Raw genomic sequence first — 10184 nt, forward strand, 5'->3', positions numbered from 1 at the left:
TCAGCCTATTATTTACTCTATTTTTATTTATTATTTTATAAACAAATACTCTATTTTATTTTTAACTAAAAAACTTTTTTAATTTATTTTACGAAAAATGAGGTATTACACTTGAAAACCTTTAAACATTAGAACATATTTCTCAAACTTGTGAAGCCTAATCTAACAATCCCCAATAAGAAATTCCCAGACACATCATTCTTACATTAACATATTTCTCTCAATTCTCTGGCTCATGTAAGTAAACAGAAAAACCAAAAAGTCCAAAATAGAGGATTGGGACTCGTCGTGCTTACATGATTACAAGTTACAACAGAGGTGTGCTCAAACTCGTCGTGATTTGAGAACTCGCGTCTCATGCTCAACCTTCACAATAGAACCACTGAACTAGCCAACAATAGAGGATTGAAGAACTCGTCTTGATCTCGAACTAAAACTCATCGTGAATCGTGATGCTTATGGGTCGTTTTAGGGATTGAAGAACTGGGAGAGATTGGGAGATAGAGAGGGAACAAATGAAGAAGCAAAAGGGATCGAGAAATGGAAAACCTAATTCCCTAAATGAGTTTCAGATTTTTTTTTTTCAGGTTGCACCAAATGACGTTGTAAAGGCACGATTTTTTTTTCAAGTAAACTCGTGTGACTCAGCCTAGACTCGCGAGTTTGCATGAGTTTGGTCCGAGTCCGCTATGAGTATGCCAAAAAGCAAGTTTGATTGCGATTTAACCTGTGTGGACCAAGTAGACTCTTAAACTCGTAAGAGTTTATGAGTTCACTTTAGAGTTTGATAACTATGGTTATATCTTTCATTTTTTCTTGTGTTGGACTACTATGAGTTTTGACTAAACAATATGTGTTCTTTGATTAAGATGGGAATAAGTTAAATAAGCATTTTATTTTTTAGGTTCTTGCTATAAGCCATCACAAATTATTAATCCTTTTAAAAATTATTTTATCCATGCAATTTCTGACAGTTCTGAACCGCAGAAAATGTAATGAAATAAAATAATATTAAAATGAATGACATGTCATCACTTAATAGCAAAAATGGGCGAAAAGGACAAAAACATTAGATGGAAAAAAAGTTTGGGGATGTTGACCAATCTTCCCAAAGTTTAAAGACCAAAATCACAAATGTCAAAAAGTTCAAGAACTAAAAACATAATTTATCCAAAGTTTTAATATGAAATAGGTCTTTAAGTAGACTAACAGGTCGAGTCATACTTTTAAATAGGCTAATCTAAACCTAAAAATAAAGCTTATGACCGGTAATAAATTAGGTTTGATCTTTGACTTTTTAAAATTGGACAGATCTATTTAAACAAAACCTTATTTGACATAATCTATTTCCATCTCTAAAGAGGACAGATATTAGAACTCCTAGCTAAGGTATGAATCACCTCATTAACGTTCCTCTTAATAAATTGAATAGAGTAGTTGGGATAAAGTTTCAACAAATCTCTAATGTGATTGAGAATTACCCCCACATTCTAAAATATCTTCCTGATCTGCTATGAATTTGCAATCTGTCTCAATAATGACAGAAAATAATTGAAGATCAATATTCCATAACAACGATTGAAGAATTGCAAAGGCTTCTCCCTCTCGAACTGACATAACAACTTCCATACAACCTATTCTTGCTAACACAAATTGGCCTAAATTTTCTCTAATAAAGGCCCCAAAACCGGCCAGCCCATGTTCCATGAAAAATGTAGCATCAATATTGCAGTTCATGAATCCCTCTGGAGGCTTTATCCAATCTGATAGAGGTTGCTGCATAACTTCTTGAATCCTTGTGGAATTAACATTCTGACTTGATTTCCATTCAACCAGAGTCACTTGGGCTCTATTCAGCACCCCGACAATCATCAAGAGTTCCACAGTCAATTATTCCTTCTATGCCAAATCATCCATAAATTCATCATTAATCGAGCCCTTTGATCCACCTGAATTGAGTTTAATAAAATGAAAACCAGATCCTTGAAATTTTCCACACTATCCAACAGTGGTTCAATTAATTCCGAAGTCCACAATGTTGCCAAATAGGAACGCTTCTAGGACAAGTAAAAAACACAATTCCAATAACTTTCTATAGCATCACTGCAAAAAACACAAGCTACAGGACAAGAAATACCTCTGTTTTGCAATCTTATACGAGTTGAGAGGTAATCACGGCAAGCCTTCCAAAGAAACACTCTCACTTTGGGAGGAATATGAAGGTTCCACACCAAATTCCAATCTCCTTCCACCTCGAACTCCCTAAATTCATCAACTAAATCCATAAGCAATCTATACCAAGACTTAACAGAATATACCTCATTCTTACTGAAGTTTCAAATCAATCTGTCTCCAACATTCAGACTGGGGATGTACATATGCTTGATGTAGTCCGCAATATGCTTTGACAGCAGTGAATGAATAAAATTTTCATCCCACTCCTTTTTACCTATATATCATCAAATTTTTTATTGTCAACAAAGAAACCCTAGGATGAGAAGCTTGTTCAATGGATCTCATCACATCTCCCTTAAGCCAAGGTTGCTGCCACAAATTAATACCAGAACCATCTCCAATTCTCAATCTCGAAATCCATGAACAACCCCCCTCGGGACAAGAGTCTTGATACTATGGCATTGGGGTTAGAAATAAACTTCCACTCGTTTCCCATACATAGCCAAGTAAAAACCATTAGGATTTCTAAAATTCATACCTCCATCCTCTTTTTTGACAGTGAGTCTATCCCAAGACATCCATTTATATCTCTTCCATTTGCATCCCACCAATACGAATTAAGCATTCTTTAAATTTCTTCACAAGTAGACTTTGAAGAAGATAGGCACTCAATATAGGTGGTAATGGATTCACAACCCGCTTTAGATAGAAATTTACCGCTCAATTTATTTTCTTCCAAATTCAATCCTTGATGAACTTGAACATGGCCTTTCTATTGCACCCAATCATAGAAGGCATTCCATAGTATTTACCCAAACACAACATATTCTGGATAATCAATCTAGGTTAGAAGAGAATCTTAGACATCATGTCCAAATCCGATGGATTCCTCTACTTAGGTCATGCTTAAGCTATTGGATATATTGATGAATTGCTTATTAAAAATGTAATTAATCCATTAGAAATCATTACTCAACTTATGCTTTTTCATTTTTTATCACTTACATTATAATGTTTCTTCCTCATCTTGATTCCTAAACATGACAAATTAACCCTCTTAATCATAAAATGGTTCTCTCACTTTGTGTGTGAAGTAATGAAGTTAAAATTATACATTTAAATAAGATAATTTTATTTTTGTAAGATCTTTTCTATTTATTAGTTAAAAATAAGCAAATTATATTTCAAAAACGTAAGACAAGTTTTCTGCAAATTCCACTGAATCTGACAAATCCAAAAAAGGATGGAGTTCACTTTTAATTTTTTAAACTTGCCTTTCCTAACTCCACCTGCCTTTGATGGAATTGGAACTAAAAGAACTAAACCCACCTCCAACGCTCCTGATTGTCATGCTTATTGTATCCCGCTTCTCTAAAGTGGCAAGGCCACTTTCTGATCAAGGATGGAAGGAAAACATGATTTGATGAGATACTCACTCTTATGCAAAGTGACATGTGGCAGTTAATTCCTCTTCTAAGGAGTGATTGCCGTACATTAACTGTCTCAATGAAACACTTAATATACACTATAAAGGTGCCGAAATTATCAAATTAACTGTCAATGATAAACTAGTTGCCAAGAGATATACTTAAACTTGTAGTCTTGATTAATGATATGTTTTCTCTAGTAATTGGCATAATCTTGAACATTAGAATATTAAAATCGAGTAAAACCAAGCACAATCAATTTGATAGAAATTATCCAAATATAAATCTAATTTCTATCCAGTCAGAGTATTTCAAAGTTCAAGGAAACCATAGAACAGATTAAGGTTCATCTTAATCATCAGTTCAACCATAAGTACAACAACAAAAACTGAAATGAAAGAATTCTCAAATATAGGCTTTCATTGGAGAACAAAAATCGATCTCTCCTAATTAGATGTCCAGCCTTTTGGAATTATTCCACTTCCTATCATATGCAAGACCTGTCACTGGTGATAAAAGCTAGTATATGACAAATGACATTAGAGTTGAAAGAGAATTTCCTAAAGCTTCCAAAGCATAAAAATAGCAAAACAGGACCCACAGAACTTTGAATAGATAAGACAAGACTGGCTGCATTCCCTCCTCCCCAATCTAACTCACGAGAGGGAAGGAAAATTTTTTTGGACCACAGAAATTAAACCCACTCACATCAGTATTTTTCCTTTTTGAATGTGTATAACCGTATATACCAACGAAGGATGAGGTTCATCATCACCCTTAATACCAAAGGCCATAATACCAAATAGAGCATAGTAGCCTCAAGGATTTATGCTATAGTAAATATGTAGATATGTTAATTTACATTTTATAGGGCGTGTCCCAATTCAAGCTTGGTCATCCCATTTCCATCTTCGCCCTACCTCTTCAAGGACAGCTGCCCGAGCTTGGCTTCTCCTTGCCTCATCCTCTACCCAAGATCTGCAACATTAGCATTCTTCATTATAACCACTTAACTCCAAATACAATCACAATTTCTAGCAGGTTTACTTGGGTGAAAGTAATTTTACAAATTAGTACACAATCATAATTTTCTAATGCCGCAGACTATATACTTCTAACATAAGAGGACCAACCAAGTACTATTGAGATATGATGACAACAATTTTTTTATTGCCAGAAACACAATTCATGTCCTTCAAAATTTTATATTTGGTTATGCATATAAATGGAACCAAAGACAAGAAGTAACTCCAAAAGTAAAAGAAATAGTTATGACCAAGAATATGATTGAACAAGAAGCAAACAATTTAGAAGCACAAGGAAAACCAAAGAAAACTTTCAGAAAAATAACTAAAAAGCACCTTGGGTTAAATGGCTTCACTGAAATTTCAGCTCTTGAAAGAACCTCATGGCATCAATTGACCCATGTAGCTAACTTAAGTGAGTCAATGTTTGTCTGTGGCTAGTGTAGTAAAAAATAAAATCACGTGTAACTAGCTTTCAGACAAGTTCCTACAAAAGTGGAATTCCCAAGATCTGATTATAAATGGAATTGGCAGGGTAGGGAGGTTTAGAGATCATAGACAAAAGAAAAACCCCCTGTAAAAGTGAACAGTCCACACCCAAATGTCCTCCAAAATTACTGGGAACCATCAATCAATCTCAAAATATCAGTTGTCAGACAGAAACGTATATTTGGAAAATAAATTTCCAAAGATTCACAAGTATCATCAATTTCTAGTTCAGCATCCCACCATTGTGGGTCTTAAAGTACACCAAATTAACTTCATAATAAGGGTGCCATATTGAATGGACCTTCAGAAGAAAGCGCCCTAACCATTTATCTATCATAATTCATAGGAATGTGCTTACCGCAGCTATGTGTTTTGACACCAAAACCAAATAACCAACTCCCTAACCTCCCCACTCCTTAGACTTTACAAGCCTCCCAATTTTGAAATTGTAATTTGGAAAGCCATAAATCAAAATGGATACCTGTTTTGACACTAAATCAAGAAATATCAAACACAAACAAGAGTAAACATGCCAAAAGGAGACTAAGTGGTTAACAAATGTAAGTCATAATTTACCTAAGAATCTGAAGAGCTTCTTTTTCAGCTTCCAGCGTGGATTTGGTGTTGAGCAATTCTTCATGCTTGAATTCTAAATCTTCATGCAACTTTTGTACAACATCCCTTTCGTCTACATATGTGACTCTCTCTGATGCGACTTTTTCTGATATCTCATCAACTTCTTTCTTTAAGTTAAGCAGAAGCTGCTTCTGACAATCCATTGTTGCCTTTTCTTTTAAATACTCAGCAGATATCTTATCTTGATTGATCTCCTCTTCTTCCAAATTCTTTACTTCCACGTGATAAAGCCTCTCAACATCAAAACCACGATTTTTCTCTTCAATAAGCTTTTCATCCCAAAATCTCTGTATCTCTCCTCGGCTAAGCAACTCAGACCAGATCTCTCCTGCCTCAGCCAGCCTGGCAGAATTCTCAGCTTCTATTCTTGACAATTCAGCTGATATTGCTTCCTTCATCCTGCCACTTGTCAGAGCCACCGCTGCTTGTGCTTTTGTTGAAGGTTTGTTTGGCTGAAATCGCTTGCTCTGTCCTGTAACAATAAGTTCACAATAGCTTTCTCATGCAACCATCTTCATCATGTCATTCTTAGATAGATCGCAATGTGATCCTTAAAATAAAATACACAACAAGCCTCACTATTCATCAGTAGATCATGGTATAAGCATAATATGGGAACTGAAAATTCTGAGTCTAATTTTGTTTGTCATTTCATTATGCTTCTACTGTTACACTTTTACATTTTAACCTCAAACAACCTACACTTAGTGACCTCTTGTTCATTTGTTCCATAACCAGACAAAATACTATAATAATCTAAACTGGAATTTGAATTTACAATAACTTCTAATGAAATGAAATACTTCTGATGTACCATATGTCTCAAACTCATATTTAAGTTTTACAATCCATCAAGTAGAAACGTGTAAAGAAATTTGATGTGTTTGAATAAACAAAATAAACATCAATGCATAGAGGAGAAGCCTGAGAGATGATACCAAAAACTTTTCTAAGAATACTCGTATCCCCTGCCAGCATGTCCACATAAACTGCTGGAGAAGTGATCTCCTTCACATCCATATAACCTGCTTTTTTAATTGATATCTGGACTGTAAAAATGTCAGGTATTAAGAGCTGAAAGAAAGGTGAAGTTTTTCATCACGAATATTTGAAAGCATCCAAATACCTAACTTTTGAAAACAGCTTACCTCGTCAACTACCCCAGAGAAAAAGTCATACTCCAACTGAGCTCTCCAGTCTATTAGATCTTGTCGTGAGATGAATCTGCGGTGCACAAATATTCAATTCAGTAAAATAAAATTTTATTGTGTGGTGTAAAAGGAGGATGGAATACAAATATACTACCTATCAGGATAAAAATTTATGTTTTCTTGAGAGTCAGATCCACCATAATTGAAACTATTATTCCAAGATAATTTGCTGGGGATCACACCGGCTTCTGCTAAGACTATTTGTCAAATTGAAAAGCAAACATTCAAATTTCTTCACATAAGAGAGAAAATTACAGGTTGAAGTAAAATTCCAATATTTTTACCTTGAATTGATCTAAAGTCCGGGTCGTCAATACCGACATCATCAAATGCAGTAACTACAGATCCAGAAAGTGATACTATTGGAGCAATCATGTGTTTAGGACTCCTGGAAGACAAGGAAACCCATTTTCAAAATTTCAATGCAAACCACTCAAAGATACATGTTTTTAGCTCGTTCATTTCCTGACTGCAAAGTTACATGCATGATGTATCAGGAACTACTAACCTTTCCAAGGAAGAATTTGATTTAACTAGCCATCTAGCAAATTCTCTTCTGGTACACAATTCATTAGCTTCCACATCATCTTCAATTATCTAGACATATATGCAAAATTTTCAAGCATACAACTCCTAAAGGTCCAAAAATTAGCACATAGTTTCAGTGCTACATTACACAATGGAACACACATGCTAGACAATAAACTACAAGAACAAATTCCACTCCAAGCAAGGATCACAAATTTAAGGACACCATACTGGTCATAGAATAAATGTAACATTAAATGCAAAAGCTTCCAATTCTAAAAGGCAAACAAAAACAAATTTTATCATCATCATCATTTAACTAAAACCAAAACACCCAAGCTTATAGTTTCATACCATCCCCATTAACATTTCTCTGGTTCTCGATCTCAACTCTTACTTGCCTTATCTTTGGTATACAAACTTAAGATGCAACATTCAGCATAACCAAAATCACAGGAGCAGTATTTTACTAACTACCAGTACATTGAAGTAAATAAGGTAGAGAGTCAAGATTCAAGCATCAAATGCTTCCAGGTTTCCCATTAATAGTTATCCAATTATCTAAGAAAGTGATCTTGAAGTTCTACAGACTATCAACAGTTTAACACCATCTCGGCAGATACTACTAGTCTCTCTGATTCATATTTAAAAACAACACTTCGAGGAACAAACCTTCAGTGATTTTAAGACTGACAGTGCTTCTTCTTGGGTAGAATCCACAGAAACTGGGATGACAACACGTTCAGGCTTTTCTACAGCTACTGATATGACAAGAAATAAATAACAATAAGAAAATTTCTAGTAACAATCATAGAGTAATACACCAAATTAATCCCTAAACTTACAAGTACCATTCAATTTAGACCTGAAGTATGATAGGAATCGGCCCAATAGTGGGAAACCTCTGAAGGTTTACACACGTAGGCCCAGGAGGGCAATAGAGGCCATTTAGAATTAGTGCTGTAATGCTTTGTGAGTGAGGGGAATCAAGTTAGTTATAAGAGTGAGAAATCAGAGGGGGAATTCTGCTATATGGGAAAGGGGAAATCATTGCGGGGATATGGAAGATTTGGAATGAAATTGGGAGTCTAGAGAACCATTCTCTGACTTGGGAAGCTTTTCTTTCATTTTATTCTGTGCTTTGATCCTTTCTTACTCTTTATTGCAGTGACCTCTGATACAATAAGTATCAAAGTACCAATCGTTGACCATTTTAGTCATTTATGTTTGTAATTTCATGGACCAAAACGATGTCACTAGTTTGGTAATTTCAGAAACTATAATGTCTTGTAATATCAAAAGCAAATTAATCCATGCTCATAATTTCAGAAACTAATTAGACGTATTACTAGTGATAATAATATCATAAACCCTATACTTGAACACAAAATGTCACAATTTACACAAACAGAAAAAAAAAATAGTTCCTAAAATTACCAACCTTTGATCATTTTACTCATTATGGTTATGACTTGTGACAGTTTTATCATTTCAAGAACTAATCAGATATTTTTGTAATTTCAAAAACCAAATCAGCGTTCATAATTTCAAAGAGTAATTTGTTACATTAGCAAAATATCAAAAATAGAACCAAGTATTTACCAGATTTATCAGCTTGCGTAACGGTAACATTGCTCTCCGGGTCGGCCTCGGACAGCGTTGACTTGCTCCCACTCGAAACGTCAAACTCCGGAGCGTCGTTTTGATCTCGCCGAGTCTCCACAGCACCCCACATCGGCCTCGGGAATCGAAAACTAAAACCTAAACACACACACCACATTCCCACCAAAAAAAAAAAATACAGAAAAATCTCAAGTCAAAAACGACACACCCCAAAGCTTAAACGACGAACCTGCAGCCGCACCTACACCTACCTTTCCTTGAGGCAGCAAAGACAGCGAGCACAAGAGCGAGCGAAGTGCCGAAGCCAACAACGGCATAAGAAGGAAATGCCGCAACTGCACACAACGAACACAAGTACACAACACTAGTTCACATCACATGAAATGTAGCGACAGCGACACGCGGCGTTAGTTGGGGAATTGGGCTTGAAGATGGTACCTTTGTTGTTGTCGGGTTGGGCCGGGGCGTCGAGGAGGGCCCAGCCTCCGAGGCCGTCGGATGGGTCGGGGGAGGCCCAAGAGAGGGAGGCGCAGAGGGGCCGCCGGCGAGGAAGGGGGCGAAGAAGGGAATGGGGGAGGAAGATGGAAGGGGAGGATGTTGCAGACCACATTTTGAGAAATTAGGGTTTGTGTGTGTGTGTGTGTTGGGGAAGATGCGATTCGGGGGAGGGGGACTGTGCAACGGTGCGTTTTGGGTGGAGTGAAGGATGAAGTTAAAAGAAGTTAGACGGGGCAGCGAAAGAACGAACACGGTGCCGGTGGGTGGTATCGACTGTGTGCGTGCCAGTGCCAACGCCGCTAGCTAAACCCGTAAAATGAGGAAATTTTTTCCTAATGTATAAAAAAAAAATACCAAAAGATACAACCCTATTATTTACACCAATATATAACTTTATTATTCACAATATAAACTCGGGTCTTGAGTTTCAATCTTTTTCCTTTTTTCTAATTTTAAATTGTTTTTTAAAAATATATATATAAATAAAAGAAATTAATAAAATTGAAGAACAATATTATATAAACAAAATTAGTTAAAAATATTATCGTGTAAGTTTGTTTTGAAGATCTACA

General features: G+C 35.8%; 1 protein-coding gene and 1 long non-coding RNA gene across 4 annotated transcripts; both read right to left on the reverse strand.

The window, feature by feature from the left end:
* Positions 1–1448: 1448 nt before the first annotated feature.
* Positions 1449–2944, reverse strand: LOC121174831 (uncharacterized). The gene is made up of 2 exons (XR_005891291.1): positions 2138–2944; positions 1449–1949 (listed from the first exon to the last, which is right to left on the reverse strand). It is a non-coding gene; the product is annotated as an uncharacterized lncRNA (long non-coding RNA).
* Positions 2945–3872: 928 nt separating this feature from the next.
* Positions 3873–9971, reverse strand: LOC100803220 (uncharacterized). 3 transcript variants are annotated; one of them, XM_014774229.3, is made up of 11 exons: positions 9553–9971; positions 9366–9449; positions 9094–9252; positions 8164–8249; positions 7472–7560; positions 7248–7351; positions 7058–7160; positions 6901–6976; positions 6691–6796; positions 5693–6224; positions 3873–4580 (listed from the first exon to the last, which is right to left on the reverse strand). In XM_014774229.3, the coding sequence occupies exons 1-11, from the start codon at positions 9722–9724 to the stop codon at positions 4487–4489; spliced, it is 1605 nt and encodes a 534-aa protein (XP_014629715.1). In that variant the 5' UTR covers positions 9725–9971; the 3' UTR covers positions 3873–4486. The 3 variants fall into 3 exon arrangements, with proteins under 3 accessions (XP_014629715.1, XP_003518015.1, XP_040864658.1); XM_003517967.5 differs by having other exon boundaries at positions 8164–8252; positions 9553–9962; XM_041008724.1 differs by lacking the exon at positions 3873–4580 and adding an exon at positions 4969–5114 and having other exon boundaries at positions 8164–8252; positions 9553–9962.
* Positions 9972–10184: the final 213 nt, after the last annotated feature.

This window comes from Glycine max, chromosome 1, assembly GCF_000004515.6.
Source record: "Glycine max cultivar Williams 82 chromosome 1, Glycine_max_v4.0, whole genome shotgun sequence".
Classification (NCBI taxonomy): domain Eukaryota; kingdom Viridiplantae; phylum Streptophyta; class Magnoliopsida; order Fabales; family Fabaceae; genus Glycine; species Glycine max.